Source organism: Aspergillus nidulans, chromosome III (genome assembly GCF_000011425.1).
Source record: "Aspergillus nidulans FGSC A4 chromosome III".
Classification (NCBI taxonomy): Eukaryota; Fungi; Ascomycota; class Eurotiomycetes; order Eurotiales; family Aspergillaceae; genus Aspergillus; species Aspergillus nidulans.
In genome coordinates this window covers 2,954,936-2,978,201 of record NC_066259.1, presented here as the reverse complement: position 1 = coordinate 2,978,201, position 23,266 = coordinate 2,954,936, and the positions used below count along the sequence as shown (strand labels likewise).

Sequence of the window (23,266 nt, the reverse complement as noted above, 5' to 3'; positions counted from 1 at the left end):
TCTTTGTTTCAAGCTCTCTGGGGCATGGTGCTTGAAGTATCAAGTTTGCTCCCGCATGAGTATTTTGAGTGTGGTTGTGGATCGATAGAAATTTGCGGACCGTCCGGGAATTACAGTGCGGCCCCGCCAAGCCGATACTCGCTTAGCCGATAACCTCGCTTAGCCGATATCTCATCTCGGGATGAATTCCATCCCATATAAATTTACCTCGCTTTACTATGTAACCCCGATCCCCGATATATCGACAAGCATATCGTCTATTTGAAAAGCTCGTCCTAGTGGAAACCTTATTCTAACCAATCATATGGCTCCACCGAAAAGGCTTTCTGACGTCCAGCGGAAGGCTTTGAGAGACTGGGTTCATAGCCAGTCTCGCCGTCCAACACAAAAGGCCTGTATAGCATGGTTTCAAGCTCATTATAACCATCGCTTGAGCCAGTCTACTGTCTCTGATATCCTCAGCCCACAATATCATTATCTTGACTCGGAATGCAATCCTTCCTCGGCAACTCGCAAAGGTATTGGCCAGTGGCAAGACCTTGAGGCTATCCTTTATGAATGGCATCATACACTTGATTGCAAAGGGGCATATATCAGTGGTGATATTCTTATTGAAAAAGCACGCCAAATCTGGAGTTCTCTATCCCAGTATCGTGACCAGCCCCCACCTGCTTTCAGTAGTGGTTGGCTACATCGGTTCAAACAACGCTATAATATCAAGCAGCGGACATACCACGGAGAAGCTGGCTCAGTACCAGAAGACGTTGAGGAAGAGATGAAGGCTATACGTACGATTGCTGGCCAGTATAATGAGGATGATATCTATAATATGGATGAAACTGGGCTTTTCTGGCGTATGCCTCCTTCACAGAGCCTATCTTCCGTTAATAGGCCTGGAATTAGGAAGGATAAGACTCGGATATCTATGATATGCTGTGTCAATGCCTCTGGGACTGATCGATTACCAATCTGGGTAATTGGGAAGGCACATAAGCCACGAGCTCTTCGCAATATCAATATCTCAGCAATTGGAATTCGATGGCAATGGAACAAGAATGCCTGGATGAACCAAATTATTATGCGTGAATGGCTCCTGGAGTTCTATCAACATATCGGCCAGCGATCAATCCTTCTTACAATGGACAACCTCCCTGCACATCTTTCTGGCCTAGAGCTAGCACCACCTCCTCCTAATATACGCATCTGCTGGCTGCCAAAGAATTCAACAAGCCGGTACCAGCCTCTTGATCAGGGTATTATCCAGAACCTGAAGATATATTATCGGAAACAGTGGTTAAGATATATGCTTTCCCACTATGAGAGGGACCTTGATCCACTAGAATCTGTGACGATTCTAGACTGCATACGCTGGCTTGTACGGTCCTGGCATCATGATGTCCTAAGCTCAACTATCCTTGCCTGCTTCTATAAGAGCACACTGGTTCCAGATCCTATACAGCTTCCAGTTGAAGCACCTGATCTAAAACCACTATATGAGAAGGTACAGCAATCTGGGAATCTATCAGATTGTATGGATATCTCCTTCTTTCTTAACCCTGCAGAGGAGTCTCAAGAGCCTACTAGCTCTAGTAATGGGATGTCCTCTGAGGTATTACTTGAGCAGCTAATTACTGAGGCTTCTGGGAGTACAGATATATATTCGGACGATCTAGATGATGATACAGCTGAGCCAGCACCTCTTCCAAAGCCTCAGGATGCTCTTGATGCTGTAAGACTACTGATCTCTTATATGGAGGGTCAGGATGCATCTAAAGCACCTATTCTTAGATCACTTGAGCGGTTAGAGCGAGATTTAGAGGGTGAAATTATTACAGCGAGGGCTCAGGGCACCTTAGATAGTTGGCTTAGTAATGCTTAGATAATAATAAAAACTTCACCTTGGCGATAACCTCGGATAGGCGATATTTTTTGCTGGGATGACTTGTATCGACTAAACGGGGCCGCACTGTACTTAACGGACAGATGGATGGGTATGATACAAGGGTGAAACATCTCGTCCTGAGACATATATGCTGCTTCATCCACACCACAATGAGTCAGGATCAAGGCGGTGAAAGGCGTGATGGTTAATAATCACTGCAATTCATATGCACTCTGAAAGCAACGATAAGCGGGTCAGCGCAAACAGTCACTCCTAGGACTCGTGATGCGTAGAGCTGCGCTGTTTCCGTATACAAAGAGAAGCTAGATCAAGCTCTAACGCAATCCGGAGTGTAGATTCACGTGACTTTCATCGTTTTACATGCGGAAGGCGGAAAGTCAATCACGAACCGTTACTGTTAAGCTCTCGCAGAAGATTAAGATCATAAAAAAAGAGGCAAGCTTTTGAGCAAAGCAGCGAGTCTGTACTAGTAGCGGATTGGTAATAGTTGACTTTTTGACGTGGAGTGGTCCAAGTGACAATGCATTGTGCAACGGCAACGCAGAGCCAAGATTAGCAGCGAGCGACTGATAAGGATTCAGGAGTCAAGCCACACGTTGGTGGGAGCATGGACCGCGCCCAACGGTTTGTGAATCGTAATTTGCAGTGGAGACCATGGTCCGGAATTAAAGTGATTGCGAATCTTGCTGTTCAGTGGCCGATCGCCCTTAGTCCAAGGTGAGATCATCTTGACGTCAAGGGCGCTTTCAATTACGAGTTGCTAACAGGGATTGGCGATCGGAGTCGCCGCAAAGTTGAGACTGGATTTAAGAAAGTTAATCTATTGTGATATTCATTATTTTGAGGATTATGGGTCGATCGAGCAGTATGAAGCAGCGCCCCGTATGCATAACTCCTGGATTACTGGAGCATGAGTGGTACCCAAGACCGAATGTTCCAAGATTCCAACCTGAAAATAACCTGGTGGAGCTGGACGAGTCTGGCCCAAGGTCTACCCAATCGGGCTTTGAGAGCTTGTTTCTATCTTTGTCAAGTGGGGCACTTCCGGCTTCCATGGAATTTCTGATTTGATTCAGGGCGCGTCCGTGTTTGAGTTGTTGAGCAGTGAGTAGCATGATAATTCTGCAGACTCTCAAGAGACGGATCTAAAATCAGAGACAGAGCAGCTTTTTCTGTAGTGTAACTAACATTGGATCGCTATCGGCAGATACAAACCTCGTGTCTCCCGTAGTATTCTTGGCCCAGTCCCGGTTATGCACCGCACAGTATACCCCGATTCCCGATATTCTGATAAAGTAACCTCTTGCAAGGGTCGCAGTCTATCATCACGCCGTTACTCTTCTGTAGATCGGGATCGACAGGTGGCAAGTCTGACGTGCCACAGCAATTGCACACAGACCCTAACCTCTGGAGATACTTGGGAATACAAGGTCCCTGAAGAGAGAGAACCGGAGACTGGGTGAGAGTGCGAGGAACATGGCCAGTAACAGCGGGTTTAGCCTCTGTCAAGACCAGAAGCCGAAGGACCGCATGCAATCAGCAGCTGCAAACAGCACACCCGCTTCTGTCCCCTGTCCAAGGGCGCCGATCCCTACCCCGGAGAAGTTCTGGCATGCTGGGATAAGAACACTGCCTCCCCCTTCTTTAACGTCAATAATATCATCAGTTAGATCATATTGAGATCGCAGTTGGGTTCTGGGGTCTGCATTGTGCGGATGCGGCGTCAGAACGGAGTCGAATCAGCGTCAAGTTGGAGGTAAAGAGGGGAAGGAAAAAGATACTGGCATGAGTATGCATTCCAGCTTGTACTACCCGTCGCCGTGTCCGATCGACCCGTTCAAATGCGCCCGGGAGGCATCCGTAGAGCTTCGTTGATGGGAAGCGGCTTCTAAAGACTGTTACTCAGGTTGTGGTAGATCCATCGCACAGAGAGCTCATATGACGATGAGGCCGAGATCTAGATCTGGTCGGTTAAGTCTGGCGTTTCTCATTGATTAGTAGACAGGAAGATTCAAGGATGGAAGATTGAGATATGTATCGAGATCCCGCTGACACTTTGCTGAGACTGAGAGACTTTCACTACGAGATTTAATAATTCGGAAGCTGACCGGGTCCGACCAGCACCTGGACCTTGAGGGGTGGATTTGGTGGCCAGATTAGCGGGCTGCTGTCGTGTCTCAAAAACGCATAATCAGGATCGTTCATTTGCGACTCGGCCTGATGAATCAATAGGTGGACTAGGCACGAGTACGTAAAACAGCTGGACAACAGGTGCCTGACCTAGAAAGGAAAGATGCATTCGGATAGACCAGGACTCGTTCGACTGTAGAATCGCATCCGGAGATATCGCAGCTCATCGACTTGTGTCTGAGTACATTCTTGTCTCTGTTTTTCTCGCTTGCAGAGCCAGACTGGTTGCCTCCCTGGTTCCGTTTCCGGGTCGAGCTCTGGCGGGGATCCACGATTAGGAGGGAGAGGCTTGGACACTACTGCTAGATCGAAAAAAAAGAAACGAGAAAAAACAAGTGACAGGCGAGAAAAGGGAAAGGAAAACGTCGATACTGGCAGTCTAGTCGACTATCGGGCGGAAAGGCAGACCTTGACCTGACCGTTTTCCTGCTTCCAGTCGTCCACTGTCCATCCCATCATTCTCCATCCATCCATCCATCTCCTCAATAATCAATCTCTCTTTCTTTTTGCTCCTCCTCCCCCATCGCATCCCTCTCCTCCTTCTTTTGTCCCCTTCTTACTCCCTCTATCTTTCACCTCCAACCGGCTCCCCTACTCTCGTTTTTCGTTCGCTGCTTTTGCTTTCCCCGTCCTGCTGGTGCCCAGTCTCTCCGACACTCGTATCGGATCGCTCTGGACCACGACCAGTGAATCGCGTCCGCTCGTTCCGCAATAGAAGACTAACGTCCGTCGAGTTGTCGTTAATAGCTGTCACCCTTAATCTTAATCAAATCCTGGCTGGCGGGAACAGCTTCCTTCCATTTTCGATCGCTTACCATGGCTCCTCCGCCGCGCCTGCGCATTTTGTCAGGTTAGTTACTCCGGGGCTTTGCTCGTCCGACTCGGCCTGGTGCTTTCATAGTCCTGTTGCACCTCGCGATCGTTCAGAGCAGTCCCTTTTTTCCAATCTTCCGGCTCCTCCGAAAATGGTCCGTCGTCTAACGAAAACCTGTTTAGTGGGCAGCAATGGCATCTCTGCGTTCCTCTCCTGGAGACTCCAGGCAACCACATCCTGCGACGTGACGCTAGTCTGGAAAGCCAATTTCGAGGCCGTTTCTCAATATGGAGTGACGATGAAGTGCGTTGCTACAAACTCTTTCGATGAACGCTAGTATGTTAACTGGCAATTTAGGTCGAAAACATTTGGAACTGAACGATTTAAACCCCGTCATGGTGAGCTCTCCAGATCCGGATCATCCAAATCGGGCAACGTTACTGATAGTGATCTCCCTAGTTGTCCGCTCTCCCGAAGATGCCGCATCTCGTGAAAATGCATTCGACTATGTCATCCTGTGCGTCAAGGCGCTCCCCGATGTGTACGATCTGGCCGCCGTCATCGAGTCTGTTGTCACCCCTCAACACACATGCATCTTGGTCAATACTTCAAATACCCTCGGAGTTGAATCACACCTAGAACAGCGGTTTCCTACCAACGTCGTTTTGTCCCTTGTATCCGGTGTCGAGATAACCCAGACCGGGCCGAGCGAATTTGAGCACATCAACTCATCAGATATCTGGGTTGGGGCTACAAGTAGTAACTCCGGAATCCCGGCTGAAATCCAGAATGATATGGCTCAAGCGCTGGCGATGACGCTCGCGTCTGGACAGGTCAACTGCAAAGTATCGTCCAACATCAGACAGGAGCAGTTTGAGCGTATGATCGGGTAAGCGGCGCTGAATCCTCTTGATCTTCGACCACTGACAGTCTAGGCCTATCGCGTTCCACCCGGCAAGTGTCATATTTGAGACTCCAAATCCTAAACAACTCTTAGAGAAAATGGGAGTACGTCAGCTAGTCTCCGATCTTATTCAAGAGCTTGTCGACCTGGCTACAGCGCACGGTTGCTCTTTCCCGAGCGATTTCAGTCAAAAGACGATTGACAAAATGACCTCCATCGATACACCAAGCACAATGTACCAGGATTTCCAGCACCGACGACCGATGGAGCTTGAAACATATCTCGGATCGCCTATAAAACTAGCTACGCAGTCAGGTGTCAAGGTTCCTCGTATTGAGACTCTGTATGCTCTACTGCACCATGTCAATACCACAAACTTGAACAAACCCCGAGACGCAACTCCACCCGCCGTGGCTCAACCGCCTCCTCGAGTCTCCTCAGTTCCGCCTCCAAGAAATGGTCCGATGCGCCCACCGTCTTCTAGGGTCACATCAGGGATGATGCCCCCGCGCCGAGGCCCGCCATCTAGACCTCCGAGTGCCCAACCACATCCCTCTGGTGGTCGTATTCCTCGCGAGCCTTCATTAGAAGGCCTCGAAGAGTTTAGTCACTTGATGCTTTATGAAGATGCTCCGGATGGCGTGATTCCTCAACCTGCAACCAACGGCTATCATGATATGTCTCCCGGTGGCCCCCCTGGTCCTCCCCCGTCGGCCGCAGATATTGCCTTGAGGGAGCGAGAATTAGCTCTGCGTCAGCGGGAGCTGATGCTTCGGGAACAGGAAATGAATATGAGGCGAGGACCGCGCAGGCCTCCTCCGCCTAGGTCGGTACTCGACGAGGAGGACGAAGATGACTACTTTGACCCCATGGATAATATCCCCATTCCACACATTGACCCAGATAGTGTGGATATGATGAGCATAACGTCGCGAAGAACAAAGAAAGCCCCAAGCGCCAGAGAATTCCGCAAGAACCCTGAGGCCAACATGAACAGCGGCAGGTCTTCCTTTGGCCGATACTTTGGAGGAAGGAAACGTGCTAGTGATCGCATTATGCAAGAGATCCCTGGTCTTCATGACTCGCTCATGGACAACCCTATGATGGCCTACTCATCCAATCGCTACGGGTCCGTTGACAGAAACCAAATGCAACAAGGATCCCGCGCCAACTCTTTGACGGCAAGCCGAATGGGTGACCTACCACACCCTGGTTACCCCGGTAGTAGGCGGAATAGCCAGTCTCCAGGGACGCCGTTTGGTGGCCCCGGCCCCCGAATGGGCCGACCAGGCACCGCACAAGATGGTTTTATGCCGCCCAATGGCCATATGAACGGTCCTCTGAACGGTCCTATGAACGGTCCTATGAACGGTCCTATGAACGGGCATTTGCACGGTCCTCCGAATGGCCCACCAAATGGTCATATGAATGGGGGCCATCCGTCACCGCCCGGGCCCATGCGGACGCCTGCTCCCAGGCACACTCCTGGGCAAGGAAATGCTGTAGGTCCGCAGCAAGTTGAACAACAATATGGGGTGAGCAACCCATACTCCGCCAAGGGTACTCCCAAGCAAAGAAGTCTGACCGGAAGTGCGAGCGCCAGCGCTGAAAGTGGTGATAGTGGAGCTAGTGCCACACTCGAATCCGAAAACTCGGCCCATAGCAGTCAGATCAGCCTAGACGCACAGCAAGCCGCAGCAGCGGCGCTCGTCCGCTAGACGACCACGATACCCCCAAGCCTACTAGCCTCCGTCTTTCGCTGCACCGGTCGAGCGAAACAACCCTCATTTGCCCTTCCCTTTCCGCCTACGCGTTCTGTCCAGCTTTCCCTTTCCGCTGTTTCCTATATTTGAACATCTTCTTTCGCAGCGCTGTTTACCTGTTATAAAGGATACCTTCTAATGAGACGCTTGGTGAGGAGGATGAAAGCCGACTCCCTGCCGTACTGTTTCTGTTGACTACATATACATAAGGGACATAAGGGACGTGATTGCTTCAGTTTTTCTTCCCTCTTGTTTCATATTCGGATAGGCGCAATGTGGGTGGGTGTTTTACTTCGCATTGGTTATTTGTCTTTCAGTCCTGCGACATTGTCTTATCTAATGAACACGGAACCGGAAGTCCTCGCGGAAGAGAGCGGCTCTGATTTCCCTGCGATTATACTACATCGCCCTCGAACCCATCCGCGAATTATACTAATGCATGACATTGCTGTACATTACCTGTCTGCGCATCTCTGATGTCGGTGTCCAATACTTGACCTTCATTTGCTGACGTCTCGTTCATTCCTTCCCGACTCCTATATCTCCGTTTCCTATCATCTGTTCCTGTCTTCTATATGGGCTCGATATAGCCATCCACCATCCATCACCCCTTTCTCCTCGACGGTTTGTATCTGCGGCGCATAAAAGAGCATGGGTTTGATTTCTTGACTTGACTTGTTCTTGCGGCTTTTCTAATGAGGTTCTGATCCGTTGTGCTTATTTGATTGACAATAAATGAGAATTGATTCACTCAGCAACCTAAATATTCCGTAGATTAAGTCCGAACTATCTGGTCAATCCGAATGTACTTATACTTCGTACTCCACCTGGTTGTTGAGATGGTTGCTACACGTGATCAGAACGAGGATCTCCGGTTGATCTCCGTTGAACACTAAATAAACAAACCTCGTCTCCAAACCAACACTGCGTCCTAGATTTGAAGAATACCACAACGATCGCAATGTCCTCAACGCACAATTACACCCACTCCTACTCCAACTCCCAATATCACTCGCAATCCTACTCCGCCCGTCATTCGATGGTCCCCTCTGGCAGCTCATCATCCATGTCCGCCGCCAAAAGTCGCCAATACGCCCAGCTGGAGTCAAAACTCGCCGAACTGAACGCGAATCTTGCAAACACGAAGAGTTTACTGGAGATTACAGCTGTACAGGCGCGAGATATGCGGTTTCTTGGTGGGTATGTGGGTGCGCTTTTTATGGGCGCTGCCAATGTGCTTGGTGAAGAGGGAGTTAAAAAGGCGGGGCAGGCGGAGCAGGCGCAGCAGCGGGAGGGTAGTGAGGACAGGTAGAGCGGATGGTTATCTACTATTGACTGGATTGGTAGAGGTAGAGGGAAGTGAGTATGAATGTAGAGAGGTGCAGAGGGGATGAGTTTAGGGTGGTGAAGTAAGATTTTACTGCCCTTTTATTTGTCTATTGGATGGGTTATATATCTCTAACTATTATTTAGGTCTTTGCAGGAACCAGCTCAGCTCAATTCTCCACGACAAATCCTCCACCGAGGATGATCGCCGGCTCTTCGATGTTATGGTGCTCGTAACTATACGCTTGTCAGCATGCGCTTTGCACCGCACTTTCCACGCGACAAGCACAAATAGTGTGCGTTGGGCGTGTCACTCTTACGGTCGCACGTACCTCAATGTGCCTACACCACCAGCCTCCAGAATCAGCGCCGTCTCCGTTAACGGTCGGCCCGTCCAGCGCATCGCAAACGCACGGAGGATGTGCCCGTGCGCAACGATAAGCACGTCGCCGCTCTCCTTATTACCCTCGAAACACGGCTTGTGGTGCTTTTCTCGAATCTCAGCAATCAGCGCGTCTAGTCGTTTCATGACGTCTTCAGGTGATCTATATGTACATATAGTTAGCCTGGAAAATCTCAAACAGCATAGAGACTAGCCAGCTGCAATTAATGAATCAATCATGAGGTGGAGTCAGGTAACATACTCTCCCCCGGGACACCCATCCCGCCAAATATCCCAGCTCCCCTCCCCTTGTTCCGCCCTTCGCTCTCGGATCTGCTTACTCGTCAAACCCTCGTAGTCGCCGTAATCCCATTCTCGGATAGCCTCTGTAATCTCCACTTTCGCTTCCGTCCGGATCGGCTCGTCAGATTCGGCCTTGCGCTTCTCTGTCCAGGGAAGGCGCTCTCGACACCCGATTTCAAGCAGTTCCAGCGTCCGCTGCGCGCGGGTGCGAGGAGAGACATATCTGACGTATAGTCAGCACAATCACTTCGTGTTGGAATGTTGTATAGAACTTGAGAGCTGCATACACATGGACTAGCTTTTTCGGCGCAATTAACCTGTCGTTGCCGACAAGAGCCTTTCCAGTTGCTTTAATCCGCTTCTCGCCGTTCTCGGTGAGTGGCAGGTCTGTGATTCCCGTGTGCCGCCCGTTCAGCGACCATTCAGTTTCGCCGTGGCGGATTATGAAGCAGCGGGGGGCCATTTTGATTATGACGGAATCAGAGCGTAAAGGGAGAATGTAGAGGAAATCGACGTGGAGGGAGGGTTAGCAAGATGCGGAAGGAGAGGGGAAATGTATGGGTGGTTCCTAGTGCAGATATAATGATGGTTGCGTCATTTATGGGGACAGGGTCTGGTTTCTTATCAGCCTGTTCCTGTCCACGGATAATGTTATGACTTTATGAAGGATTTGTCATCCTGTTATACAGCTGTGGGGATTGCAGATCTGGATTACTGATGAAGGACCCAAGAGTCCATCACCTACTATAACTTTGAACAATGGCATGATTCGACAACCAATGGCTAGAGCGCTTGCCCTGTCACGATCTGTTCAAGTCTGTAAATCGAGATTGTTCACCGTTGCTTCAAAATCAGCAATTACTAAGCGCTGTCTCAGCAACCCCATCCAATATCGATCTGTATCATTATTTGCAACCACCTACGCACCCTCCAAAGACTTGAACTCCAGACTCCACTGTACGATGGGACGGAGCCGATCTAAAAAGTCCTTGCGAGATGTCTCCCGACTTACGGGCGCTCCGCTATCCCAGACAACCATTCCGTCTATAGTGCTGGCAACTCCAGAAGAAAAATGGGTCACTTCGCCAGACCTGACAGAATATAACTTGCCATTTACAGCAGAACACATCGGTGACACAGCGCTCTACCTCCTTCTCAACCCGGGCTTGACCTCTAGTGTACTATTTCGCGCGGATATTCTGGCGCAGAGCGGAAAATGTCCTACCCTTGCTGCTCTTGAGGCGCAGAAGCAGCAAGAGACGGAGGAGGCGTCTACGGCTACGGCTATGACTATGGCTCAGAATGTTATTGAAGAGGAAAAGGAGGTTAAGGAGCCCGTGGTGGAAATCCCTGCGCGCGAAGTACCGGGGTTCGAGCTGCACAAGACGCTTATCAGGCGGCTGATTCCGCGAAACCAACAGCTGGATATGCCGGTTGATCAGACGTGCCATTTATATTCGCACGCGGGCGCTGTGGAGCAGATAGAGAAAGAGAAAGAGCTGGGGATACCCCATTCGAGAGCGCCCAAGGAACGGTTCATGGTGATTTATACGCCTCATGTTTCGTCCAAAGAGGAGCTGCCATATTACCATCCACTCGTCCGATCGATGGCATTTGTGTATGAATTTGGCTATACCGGCGAATTCGAAGGACCAGAGAACTCAATACCGAGAATAGCAGAGAATCCGAAGGGCACAATGTCCATACACTTCCTCCCTTACGAAAACGATGTGGATTCGATTTCTGCTCGGCTGGAACGGTCGCTCACGAAACTCATTGAAGTCCAAATCCGCACTACGAAGGGCAGGCTCGATCCCTGTAGACCGAGCACATCATCGCCCTATGCGCTGATTAAAGATAATGTGATTCCGCGAAATCGCGTGCAGGATACATACTCCCGCCTGAAGAATAAGTACGCAGCGAACTTGAACGAGCGTTGGATCGAGAGCACGGAACCAAGCAAACATGTCTTTGAGGATTTGAGCATTGCGGCGTTCTTAATAGAGTTGTGGCGGGATCTGTATGGGGCTGTACCTGGTGATGAACGAGAGCAACAGAAGCAGCAATCCTCAACGTCAAAGGTGGGCTCAGGGCAGTTCCCAGGCTTCGTTGACATCGCGTGTGGAAACGGTGTACTTGTCTATATCCTCATTAGCGAGGGATATTCTGGTTGGGGCTTTGATGCGCGCCGCAGGAAGACATGGAGTATTTTTCCTACTGATGTACAGGAACGGTTGAAGGAGGAAATTTATATCCCGAAGCCCTTTATGGATGTCCTTGCTGCGCAAAACCAAGGTCCAATCCAGAACAAGAACCAGGATGCTTCGATGCAATCACCACTCTCAGAACCTCAGTCCGGGCAGAGCAATGGCCCTAATTCTGGCACCAGCACCAGTACCTCCCTTTCCAACCTCCCTAAAGATACCTTCATTATCTCAAACCACGCCGACGAACTTACTCTCTGGACACCCATCCTATCAACCCTCCTCAACCCCGCAAACCCTCCCCCCTTTCTGGCTATTCCCTGCTGCTCACATTCCCTTTCTGGGGCGCGACACCGGTTCCGGCCCCAGTCAGCTAGGCCCTCAGCTACTCAAAACCCTCAAAAACAACAAGGCGAAAACGGGACTCATTCACAGGATGAAGAGGGTAGCTCAGAGGACATGAAAGAACGAAAGGGCGAAGAAAAGGAAAAGAATCCAGAAACAGGTGACCTTGAGCAAATGCGGAAGGATAAACTCGCTGCCCAAAACCCTCACTAACAAGGCTTTTTCACAGTCGACGTATGGCAGCCTCACGGATAAACTCGTTGCCATCGCAAATGAGGTAGCTACTGGGTCTGCTACTGGCACTGGCGCCGCTGGTAAGGCTGGTAGGGAGGCTAAGAATGGGAATAAGAATGACGCTGGTGATGCCGTCGTAGTAAAGACACTAATGCGAATTCCGAGTACGCGGAATATTGGGGTTATTGGGGGGATATCTTTGTCCAAATCATCTGGGCCTCGTTTAGCAGGGAGTACGAGTGAACATGAAGAGTGTAACAAGGCTACAGAAGAGGAGGTATTGGCAAGAGTCGCCGCGATCGTGGGGAGGGAGTGTGCTCGCGATGGCGGAGTGTCTCTTGCAGCGATGAACTGGGTTGAGAGGGCGAAGAAGTTGCAGAAGAATCGAGGGGAGAAAAGCAAACATTAGATTAGGACCTAAGCTGCTCTTCTGTGGATAGTAGATTGGATATGGATGCTTGTCAAGCAATCGGCAGGTCGACCTACAGTTAACAATGAGTGATGGAGCACCGAGAAGCGTTTTGGGTAAACAGATGATTTTACACCGGAGACTAGACTACGAGGTCAAACCGAGAAATTGGGAAATAATTTAATGATTTTATTTTATTGCAAGTACAGTTTTCGACCCAGATGTCCCGGATGCCCTTCCCAGCGCATCAACAAATCACAGCCGAACCATCGCGCCAAAAGCAAAAACAAACTGACGAAATAGATAGTAAAAGAAGCAGTGAGCACTCTGAAGAATCGGATGATTAAGCGTCTAAGCCATGTAGGTGCTAGAGTCGACGCCCTCTTCGGGGTACTCAGGAAGAGCGACTTCGAATCGCTTCTCGATATCCTTCAGGACCTGCTCATCCTCCGGAGTGCTGACGAAGGAGATGGAAAGACCCTTGGTACCGAAACGACCGGCGCGACCTACACGGTGCAGGTAAGAGTCGGCATCTGCAGGCAGATCGTAATTGATGGCAAGGTTGATCCGCTCAATATCGATACCGCGTCCGAACACGTCTGTGGCGACACAGATACGCTTGTTGAATTCCTTGAACTCTTTGTAGCGCTTGATACTGGTGGGTCGTTAGTACTAAACTTCGTGTTCTGCGGTCAAGGATACTTACCGTTCTTCCTGGGCTAACACCAGAGTGCACGGCGATACTGGGGAAGTTACACTCGCGCAGTAACTTGTCGAGCTCGTTGGCACGGATTGTGCTCTTGACGAAGATGATGACCTGGTTGAATTCCAGGCTGTCGAGGAGCTCATTCAGCTTCCTGTTCTTTTCTGCCTCACTGAGTTTGATGTAGTATTGCTGCAGACCGTGAAGAGTAAGCTTGGTGTCGTCGTCGACGTAAACTTCGAGCGGGTTCCTCATGAACTTCTTGCAGATAGGTCGAACGTCCTGCGAAAGGGTGGCACTGAACATCATAACCTGCTTGTCGGTGGGAGTAGCGCGGAAAATTTCCTGAACATCGCGGCGCATATCTAATGGGGTGAGCGGTGACCGGCTTTGGGAATTAGGGTTAAAAGACCTACCAATTTGGTCGAGCATTTTGTCACACTCGTCCAGAACGAAAGCCTTAACGTTGCGGAGAGAGAGCTTCTTGTCGCGGACGAGAGCGTTAAGACGACCGGGAGTACCGACGATGATGTTAGGGAAGGTGTCCTTGTTCGACAGGACCTCGATATCCTTCTGGATGGGAGTACCTCCGTAGAAAACAGCAGTCTTCACGTCGGGAAGGTACTTGCTGAATCGAGCATATTCGTTCTTGATCTGGTAGGCCAACTCGCGAGTGTGGCACATAACTAGAACGGAGCACTCTCCAGGAACAGGCTCCAGTTGATGAAGAGTGGTGAGGACGAAAACAGCGGTTTTTCCAAGACCAGACTTGGCCTGGCAGAGAACGTCGACATTGAGAATTGCAGTGGGAATGCAGACTTGCTGGACTATGGTGAGGCGGCGGTATGTTAGACTTTGTTTCGAATCCATGAAGTTAAAAGAAAAAAAGCAATCCGCGTTCCAAGGTCCGTCCATCCCCCCCGAGATCGATTACGCAAGGTAAAAAGATCGGGCCCATCTTCGTCTAACGACCCGAAAGTTCGAGCCGTAAGCATGCTAAAATACCAGACAGATCATTCGCCGGGAATAGAGTTAACATCTAAACCCTCCTTGCGCGAGAACGATTCCGTCCAGATCTGTGGCATGACGCACCGCATTCCGGATGCGCATCGTCTCACCCAGAATCGCACAAAACGACTCTCCTGAGAGAAAGTCGGCGATATCGATATTTCACCATGAATACTGGAGCAATGAAGCGACAGGTATAAGCCGTGGAGCACTTCCCGCGCCACGCGGCGCTGGTCGGAACGTGGAACGTTCTTCAAAGAAGTTTTTCCCATGGCGCCAAAGATCGAAACACAGATGACAGAAAGCGACTATGGATGGATTTCCCTTTCCCGAGGAGATGGACGGACGTTGCAACATGGAGCTATGGAGGAAGGCTATTGGGAAAGAATATGTGATGGACTAACCCTCCGAAGGATGTTCGAAACCGCAATCGGTGATAGCACGTAAAAGTTCGCCCTTGAGCAAAAAGTCGCGGAAACCGGTCGAATGAATACCGACATAACTTCCCTTCTTATCCGCACGGCCACCAGTGACCGTCAATTCGCCGTCCTTCTTCGCTTGACCCCCGTTGGCGGCGGGGGTGGCAGTGGTGGCTGCGGCATCAGTGGTCTGAAGCTCCTCATCGGAGTAGTCAATGAGATCTTCCTCGTGAGACATGTTGAGAGACTGCGGCGAGTTGTATTAGGAGTAGGATGAAAGCGAAAGGAAAGTGCTGATTAATGCGACGCGTCTAAACTCAGAAGCCGATTTCTGAGTAGCGGTGTCGGAGACGTCGAAAACAGTGGTTCGACGGAAGATTGAGAGGTTATGGCACAAACAACGGCTTTTATGGAAACTGCGGGATGAATTGAAAGAGGCGGCGATGATGAAGAGAAAGATTGAAGTGAAGTTGCGAGGGATAAGAGGAAGAAAGCAGCTTATTCACGTGACTCTATATTAGTCAGAAACTCAGCTGCTTTAGTTGCTGGTTCCGGTTAGCTTGAATCGCCACATCTCAGCTTGATTCAATGACCAATTCTTCGCTTGACGGCGACTCCCTTCAATGGCGAAAACAAAGGGCAAAAAAGGTTCTGGAGGTGGTGGCAACAGCTATGTTCGCGCACGAATCAACTATCTATACAACGCGGCCGCATACCTCCAGTCTAAAACTGCCGGAGCGCTTGAAGACGTCGCAACCCAGAATGAGGTGATGTCAGACGCGAATACCGCTTCACCAAAGGCGAAGAGACCGCGTAGCGACTGTCGCGATGAATGCGCGCTTCAAGTTGCTCGACTTTGCATTTCCCAGATGCGCGGAGTATCTCAAAAGTCACAGTTACGACTACCTATTGAGCAAAAACGGTCCTTCTGCAAACGCTGCGACACGTTGTTGATACCAGGAACCAATTGTATAGAGGAGACCAGAAATCCAAGCCGGGGAGCCAGGAAGCCGTGGGCTGGGGTACGGATCGTGCGCTGCAACATTTGCGGCACGGAGAAGCGGTTCCCTCAAACAGACAAGCGGAGTCGCAAGTTGATAGAACGGAAGAGAGACGGGAAAGCAGAAAAAGAGGCAACCTTGGCCATACCAACATAAATACTCCGCGCATCTCCAATACTATGGCAGTCTAACCTACCGAGTTTAGGCTGTGGCAGCCACATCCAGTTTCGTCTGCCGTCGGGTATGCGAAAGCCTGTTCGCTCGGACTGGGGTGTCAGGACAGGCCGCTATTTAGTTATTGCCGGAAGATTCCTCTTTTCGCAACGGTGCGAAGGATAAGGTACTAGAGGAGATTCCAGGAGCTTAGGGTATTTTATCTTACAGATCATCCAGGATCCAAAACCCGAGCTCAACCTCAATTCCCTGCCCTTCGTGGTTGGGATCATGGTTTATCACAACCACTAAGGATTCCTGATAACATGAGATACTATTCGTTCATCTGCTGTTGCTGGAGGCATATGGTCTTACGACCTCTGGGTTTTCTAGGAGTATTGCCGAGGATTCAGCAAAATATGGGACAAGGGGGTCTGTTTAGAAGGTGAGCTAGATTAGACAAGAGAAGCGATGACAGACGCAATAGCAAACAGCAGTAAAAACTCCCAAGCACCGTCCAACGCGAGTAAACTCCGACGCTAGAAATATAATTAGACTGTTATTCTCTGAGTTCCTGGCTCGACTCAGCGCTGTTGTTCCACAGCGAAATAGCCAAGAATTGCCGCGAGGCAGGTATCCAATCTTCAAGCGAGTTCAAATAGAAAAACCTCCCTGAGTTTCCATGCGAAGAGGGTAATTGTAACCAGAACAAAACTCAACAACATAACAAGTAAGCTGGCAGAGCCATAAATATCATGTCATAACGGGGACGCAATCTCAAATCACAGAGTCCGCGAGGACATGGTACAGTATATAGTGTTTTGGAGTGCTCGAGGTGAATTTTTTTCGCCTTTCATGTCCGGGTCGTAGCCGTCATTGGGAGTCGTAGTTTCATGATCGTATGCGAACGCTTGGTTTCATCTGGGGTGGATAAGGATAAAAGAAATCATCGTCGATTAACGTCGATTCAGAGCAGGGGTTGCACAATAGAAGGGAGCGCCTCCAGGGCTGATGTTCAGGATCTGTTCTCCGAGAGTAGGTGTAAAAGAAAAAGAAATGATAGAATATAGGTATAATCGCAGAGGAGGTAGCCGAGAAGGAATGTATCATCGTCGGCGGCGGGCAGCTTGATCAAGACGTTGGTCTAAGCCTTCTATTCGGCCACGATAGGCCCTCACGATCTCTCTAATGTGTCCGATCTTTGCAAGTTCGTTCTCCAGATCATCAATTGACGACAATATCGAACGTGTACGGGCAATCTCAGCGTCAGCATTGCGGATCACGTTTCCGGCGCGGTCATAGCTGTTTTGGATAGACAGTTGCATTTGTTCCTCCAGCTAATGCGGAGTTAGATTAGCTGACTGTACGGCCATCACGCATATTGCGTTGCGCATATGGGAAAGTGAAGCGGCTCAAGGAAGTGTCACGAAATCGGAGATATTCTCAAAAGGTCATAAAGTAAAAGAAAGTGAGACGTACGTGTTCGAGGCGATTCTGAATCTGTTGTTGTAACCCGTCCAACTGATGCGAAAGTGCCCGGAGGCTCATTGGGTCCAGCAGCAATCGACCGTGACTGCTGGCGGCACTGGCAGCGCGCGAGCTGGAGTTGCTTGTACGTCCAGTACCTCTGCCCCTGGAAGCCCCATTGCCAGTGTGAGCGCCCTGCAGAGCAATCTGCTGTTGTTGACGGAGAATCTGGATCTCGGAGGAGGTGAGGCCAAGCGAGGTGTCGGGAATCGAGGCTACGGACATTTGGTCCGCGCAGAGACATGCTCCAAACGCGACTCAAGTCTAGGATGCACCAGCCGATCTCAATGTGGATGGACAGGACGGACCGAAGTTCATGATGCTAATGATCAAGACCGAGAGGAGAGTCGAGGCGGTGCGGACTGCGGAGACGTAGGTGTGGGTGCTGAAAACGGTACGGGGAAAGTGGAGGTAGACCGGGAGAATGTAAGGGGAGAAGGAACAGGTAGTGTCGGAGAAGTGGCACGAGGACAATGTGAGCAGTCCCGGCAACAAACGGATTATCTCCTCAAAAAATGGACAAGTAATCCACTGCGGACATTAATTTGGCATCCTCGGAATCAGGGAAGGGAGGAAGACGAAGGATGGAGGGATGGGTTGATGCGGAAGCGAATGGATTGGATCGTCAGCTGTAAGAAAAGAGTAAAACATACAGAAAGATGGCTCGAAGAGCCCGCGGCGACTCTCCAGTCAACCGCCGAATAGTTACACTGACGGGGACTAAGGGATTCAGTCACGATCAGGCCCCTTTGACGCGGACGGGCGAGGGTGGGATATAAATGGCACAATTAAGTGAGGCGGTTCAGGGATGGGAAGAAAGACCGCAAGCAGGGGCGGCTCAGGATGCGGAGGGAAAAGGAGGAGGACAGAAAAAGAAAAGAGATGAGCAGAAAAGAGTAGAGTGTCAGTCTAGATAGGTGGTCAATCTCTAGTAGATAGATAGATGGTGTGAGAAGGGAAAAGGTATCTACGGCTGAAGCTGCACTTGCACATACAGTTGCAAATGAGCCTCACAGTCTAGCCAGCCAACAGTATCTCAAGTCTCAATCACTGACTTGTTTCAATAGAAATGCCTGCCCTATCAACTTTGCCATGCAGGAATATTTTAAATATACTGAATAATATACAGAGTACTTGTATGATGTATCGTTCGCCCACCGCCTTCAACTTTGGTTCTCTCGCAGTCCAGCACCAGTCTCGCTAACCATTCGTTCCTCAAAATCCAATCTCAACATCGCCCTGGCCACATCCACAATTATATAATATATTCTCCTCCTATTATACGAGATCCGGGCGCCCGGATTTGCCGCTTTTAACGCCTCTGCAGACGCTTATCCAACCGTTTTTCTTGCTAGCTCTATCGCGCATCCAACAACTCGAACTACCGCTGCCCAACCTGTGAGGCTAGAGCCCTATAACTTGTCTGGACGCTTCGATTGGGCTTGGGGAAATCCCACGCCGATTCCGACTTGCTCAGGTAACTTTCCTCGCTGCAGCTTACACCTGCTTTCAGCCTGTGAACGTCCTTGATTCTCCCATGCCTGTTTAGCTTGCTGCAGGTCTCTATGCTTCCCCGCTACCCCTCCGTTGTCGAAGGGTCCTCTATTTCTCTTGCCTAGGTTGGAGTACCGGCTGACGCCATTTGGCCGTTTAATAGGACCTCATCGAATAGGCAAAGCCGAAGTTGAATACCGGGCCACACTGGTTGACTGAACCTTTGTTATCTAGCGCACGGCCGCGCCGTTACGGGAACAAATTGGCCCTATTGTTCTTGAAGGAAAATAGAACACCAGGAAAAAGGCAAAGAGGGAACATACTACAATGGCTAAAGATAAGGAGCGTTCGATCAACCCGGCGGCCGCGCAGCGGAAACTAGAAAAACAGAAGAGTCTCAAAAAAAGCAAGGCTGAAGCGCTTGCCCGCCGAAATGAGAAGCTGGCCCGTCGCAATCCAGAGCGCATCCAGCGGCAAATCAACGAGCTGAAGGAAATGGAACAGTCGGGACAGAGCCTGCGACCACGTGAGAAACAGATCTTGGAAGCTCTCGAACGGGATTTGCGGGCCGTGCTGAAGGCCCGTGAAGCTTTGGGCGATAAGGCACCCAAGTTCGCGAGCTCACAGCACCAGCGGGGTGACGATCATCCGCGGGAACGGAGGGACGGTGGGGTACTGGGGAAGCGAAGACGGGATAACCATGGACGCTTTGGAGACCAAGATAGTGACAGCAGCGAGACGGACGAAGAAGTTCGGAGGATACCCATGCCACGGGATACCCCCCCGCCTATCCCACGCGAGTACCAGAGAAGGAAAGAGGCAAATGCAGGCGGCCAGGCTCGCGGGCCTCATCCTCTCCCGGCGAAACCTCTGGTAACAGAATCGAAGACTGTTTACGAGGCAAAGCCCGAAATTCGCGACCTACGAAAAGAAGCCGTCAGCAAATTCATCCCAGCCGCAGTCAGAGTCAAGAAAGAATCAATACGAGGCCAGGGCAAGCTGTTAGAGCCGGAAGAGCTGGACCGGCTAGAAAAGGCCGGGTACAACGCCGGCCCCGCAGAAACGACCACCACCGCCGATGAACAGTCCAGACTCCTGGAAGAAGAACGACGGTTTGACCAAGAACTCAAGTCCGTCCAAATCGAAGAAGTTGAAGACGAGGAAGCATGAATTTCAATTTCGATACCCACTGTACATTAGTTATGACAATCCAAAAGCCAGGACCTACAGCGTGTCCCGACATAATCTTGTTGATACCCACCTGCAGGTTCCAGGCAGGTCTTACACTAGACAACTATAGGGCCAAATCCTCCCACCTGGACTGTAGTATACTCCGTACCCGTACCGTACACGACTGACCTCGCTGGTGATACTCCACCCATCTTTCCGGCCTCCGGTCTGGCTCGATTTGAATCTAAATGGGTGTGCCTCGATTTCCCCACAAGTCATCGCATCATGGGGGCATATGGCTTTTCCCTTGCCAATAGGAGAATATCAACCATGCGTGTACGACCGGCATTTGATCCCTGGCTTGCCGACGGAAATAATCGCGTCGTCGCTTCGTTTCGTGGCGGCCCGTCCGTTTGATGAATCTCCGGAGTCTCATATGCTACTGGAGGTAGGTTAGGTGGGATGCATCATGCATGCTATATTGTGCTACGCCGATTCTTAATCTGATGCGGCTGCTTCTGGGGTCGGTGGGTGGATTGGGCCGATTTACTCTCCTCGCTAGTGGATATCCTGATATCATTTTCACATGCTTTGCATGTAGCAAGTACTGATTATATGTCCTACAGATATGATTTCATGGCTATCCTTGTTAATGAACAAGGCAATTCCTTAAGCAGTTGAAAAAGCAGTTGCTGCATAGGTCATAAATGAAGACCAACGGCTTAAGTAATAGGAACATGATTTTGTGAGTGCACCAACTCCCGCTCACTTATCAAGTTTTAGCTGGAGCAAAAGTTAATGCACCGTATCTTATAGGGCCTCTACAGTCAGGTGCAGCATGCATTGGTAGTTTTGTTCTCTCTACTACCTTGGTCTCCAGGAACTTTCCAACTCTACGATACAAGTTCGTTGTGCGAGAACTTCTCCTCAATGCCAGAACTACTGTCTGCAACATCTCACGAGCTCGAATTCCAGAGCAGAATCGTGGTGCACCAGGTATGCGGATGATGAAAGACAAAGCCAACCAGGTCTGATATTGCATGGGTGATATGTGGCAAAGTGGAAGTGTCTAATACTACATGATAGACACCAGAACTAGTTGCGGTCAATGACCTCGGGCAGAGACTTTGCGATACGATTCCTGCGTTTTCACTCAAAAGTTCTGGCAACCGAAGCTCTCTTATACTACAACTTGAGCACGATGGAAAGAATGATACCGTCAGCCATAGCCACCAAAACAATGTTCTGTGGAAGATGATTCTGCAATCATGACAAGACATCTCACTCCAGGCACTTAGCCATTCGCTAGCGGCACCTCGAAGCCCGCATTACGGTATACATGCCTGTACTAAGCCCCCTCTTGCTCTACTACGTGTGGTAGTGTCCGACGCGGCTGATGCCACGAGGTTTTCTCGGTTGCCTAGAGGAAAGTCAGCCAGAATAAAACAGACAATTGTCTTAGGTCGTTGGCCATCGAAGTCGTGACTCAGTAACCAACTTCTGGAGCTACAGTGGGAATAGGCCCCGGAAAGCCTGGCTAGGTAGTTTAATAAGGTAGGTAGTTAGGAGTAGCAGATCTAGTTGCTTTATCTCATGCAATATAGCTTATTCTTTGCACTGGGCTTAGGGTAGCCATGATCCTGGCAAGCAGATGTCCCAAGTCTCTCTTCAATGTCCATGTAAGGATATGGGACTCGCTGTTTTGCCAATGCCTGCAATACTGACTTGGGATCGCGGCCTGCAGGGCCATGACACTCACATGCTCTCCCTACTCGTCCAAGTAGGTAGATAATATGGATAATAATATATGGGCAATATTCTCACCTCATTAGCACCCATCTCGCCTGCACTCACTCCTAAAAGCAGTAACGCATTCCGGGCTCGTTGCACTTCTATCCGCGTTTATAATGGAGTCAAAGTACAAAAAATATTGCCAAAAACATACAACAGTAGGGATTCGCATGTGGTCACCCACCATACTACTAACCTACCGGCGTGTGGCTTAAGTACGGCTGAGCGGACGGGAAGCCCTGTTTTCCACACCCTGTGGTCGTATGTACCTAATTTTTAGGTACTCACACTGATGAAGTAACTATAGCAGGAGTTAAGTTACCCCTGCGTTTAAGCCGGCCATAGACTCCGCCCGTGAGTCCTGGAGGTTAACATTTTATTATTTAACGTCACTCGGCGGATGAGCCCACGTGATCTGCGGCCTCCCAGGGGCATCTGGACGTGCTGTCTAAACAGAATTCCCTAAAACTAGCTAGATAAAGGTTTGAAACAGCAACTATGGACAATATATGTGGGAAATGAGCAGAAGAAGTGTCCAGTACTACCCTAGCCAGGTCTTCTGGGAGCAGATGCCTGTTTTGGTTACCTATAGATAGGGGGGCTAAGGATGCACTTGGTGCGGGTTGTACCCAACCCGCAGGGTCAAGAAAAAAAAGCCAGGCTGCAAGTCAGCAGTTCAGGCTTGGCGGTAGAGTTTAGAGGGCTTCGGCTCAGGTAAAGGACTAAACAGACACTGCTACGACTAAAAAATAAGATTAAAAAACGAAAAAAACATACAACAGCTGGGATTCGCATGTGGTCACCCACCATACTACTAACCAGCCGGCGTGTGGCTTAAGTACGGCTGAGCGGACGGGAAGCCCTGTTTTCCACACCCTATGGTCGTATGTACTCGCCTTTCCAGAGCAGGGAACTATAATCAAAGCATTACTTGTGATATTTTTATCTGTGGACTGCGAAGGTTTCGTTCATGACAACAGGTATATTAGTCAGAACTTAGCTCTCCAAGGAGGGTTAGCCCTTTTTGGCTGAGTGGGAAGTTCGATAATTCACTATCAGACACTTCACGTGGGGTGAAAATGTGTACGCTTTCGATTCTCTGCTGACAAAGGCTAGGGACGTGTTTAGTATGTGTCTGATTGTACTTGAGTGGGTGGGAAGAGGAAGGAGAGACGCTTCGGGCATGCACACGCAGGCCAATTTGCTATATGCCGCATACATTG

General features: G+C 49.9%; 9 protein-coding genes across 9 annotated transcripts, besides 1 other annotated feature; 6 read left to right on the top strand and 3 right to left on the bottom strand.

The window, feature by feature from the left end:
• Nucleotides 1-23,266: part of a sequence feature (contig 1.160 1822..146980(-1)) that runs on past both edges of the window.
• ANIA_08717 (uncharacterized protein) lies at nt 305-1,879 on the top strand (the record flags this gene model as incomplete). The annotated part of the gene is made up of 1 exon (XM_676894.1): nt 305-1,879. The coding sequence occupies one exon, from the start codon at nt 305-307 to the stop codon at nt 1,877-1,879; it is 1,575 nt and encodes a 524-aa protein (XP_681986.1).
• Nucleotides 4,910-7,745, top strand: ANIA_08718 (ketopantoate reductase family protein; the record flags this gene model as incomplete). The annotated part of the gene is made up of 6 exons (XM_050611824.1): nt 4,910-4,943; nt 5,090-5,210; nt 5,265-5,305; nt 5,367-5,796; nt 5,843-7,346; nt 7,415-7,745. The coding sequence occupies 6 exons, from the start codon at nt 4,910-4,912 to the stop codon at nt 7,418-7,420; spliced, it is 2,136 nt and encodes a 711-aa protein (XP_050467806.1). The 3' UTR covers nt 7,421-7,745.
• ANIA_08719 (DASH complex subunit HSK3 family protein) lies at nt 8,514-8,954 on the top strand. Its single transcript, XM_676896.2, has one exon. It carries the CDS (start codon nt 8,536-8,538, stop codon nt 8,884-8,886), a length of 351 nt encoding a protein of 116 aa, XP_681988.1. The 5' UTR covers nt 8,514-8,535; the 3' UTR covers nt 8,887-8,954.
• On the bottom strand, nt 9,027-10,048 carry ANIA_08720 (histidine phosphatase family protein; the record flags this gene model as incomplete). Its single annotated transcript, XM_676897.2, has 4 exons — nt 9,027-9,137; nt 9,233-9,445; nt 9,545-9,808; nt 9,873-10,048. 4 exons carry the CDS (start codon nt 10,046-10,048, stop codon nt 9,071-9,073), a joined length of 720 nt encoding a protein of 239 aa, XP_681989.1. The 3' UTR covers nt 9,027-9,070.
• On the top strand, nt 10,365-12,347 carry trm44 (tRNA (uracil) methyltransferase; the record flags this gene model as incomplete). Its single annotated transcript, XM_676898.1, has 2 exons — nt 10,365-10,542; nt 10,705-12,347. 2 exons carry the CDS (start codon nt 10,365-10,367, stop codon nt 12,345-12,347), a joined length of 1,821 nt encoding a protein of 606 aa, XP_681990.1.
• On the bottom strand, nt 12,947-15,342 carry ANIA_08722 (ATP-dependent RNA helicase SUB2). Its single transcript, XM_050611823.1, has 4 exons — nt 14,893-15,342; nt 13,897-14,307; nt 13,484-13,845; nt 12,947-13,432 (listed from the first exon to the last, which is right to left on the bottom strand). Exons 1-4 carry the CDS (start codon nt 15,143-15,145, stop codon nt 13,349-13,351), a joined length of 1,110 nt encoding a protein of 369 aa, XP_050467805.1. The 5' UTR covers nt 15,146-15,342; the 3' UTR covers nt 12,947-13,348.
• On the bottom strand, nt 17,168-18,419 carry ANIA_08723 (uncharacterized protein; the record flags this gene model as incomplete). Its single annotated transcript, XM_676900.2, has 3 exons — nt 18,242-18,419; nt 17,541-18,119; nt 17,168-17,398 (listed from the first exon to the last, which is right to left on the bottom strand). Exons 2-3 carry the CDS (start codon nt 17,811-17,813, stop codon nt 17,168-17,170), a joined length of 504 nt encoding a protein of 167 aa, XP_681992.1. The 5' UTR covers nt 17,814-18,119; nt 18,242-18,419.
• On the top strand, nt 19,410-20,252 carry ANIA_08724 (WW domain binding protein 11; the record flags this gene model as incomplete). The annotated part of the gene is made up of 1 exon (XM_676901.1): nt 19,410-20,252. One exon carries the CDS (start codon nt 19,410-19,412, stop codon nt 20,250-20,252), a length of 843 nt encoding a protein of 280 aa, XP_681993.1.
• ANIA_08725 (uncharacterized protein) lies at nt 20,990-21,524 on the top strand (the record flags this gene model as incomplete). The annotated part of the gene is made up of 3 exons (XM_676902.1): nt 20,990-20,997; nt 21,133-21,248; nt 21,346-21,524. 3 exons carry the CDS (start codon nt 20,990-20,992, stop codon nt 21,522-21,524), a joined length of 303 nt encoding a protein of 100 aa, XP_681994.1.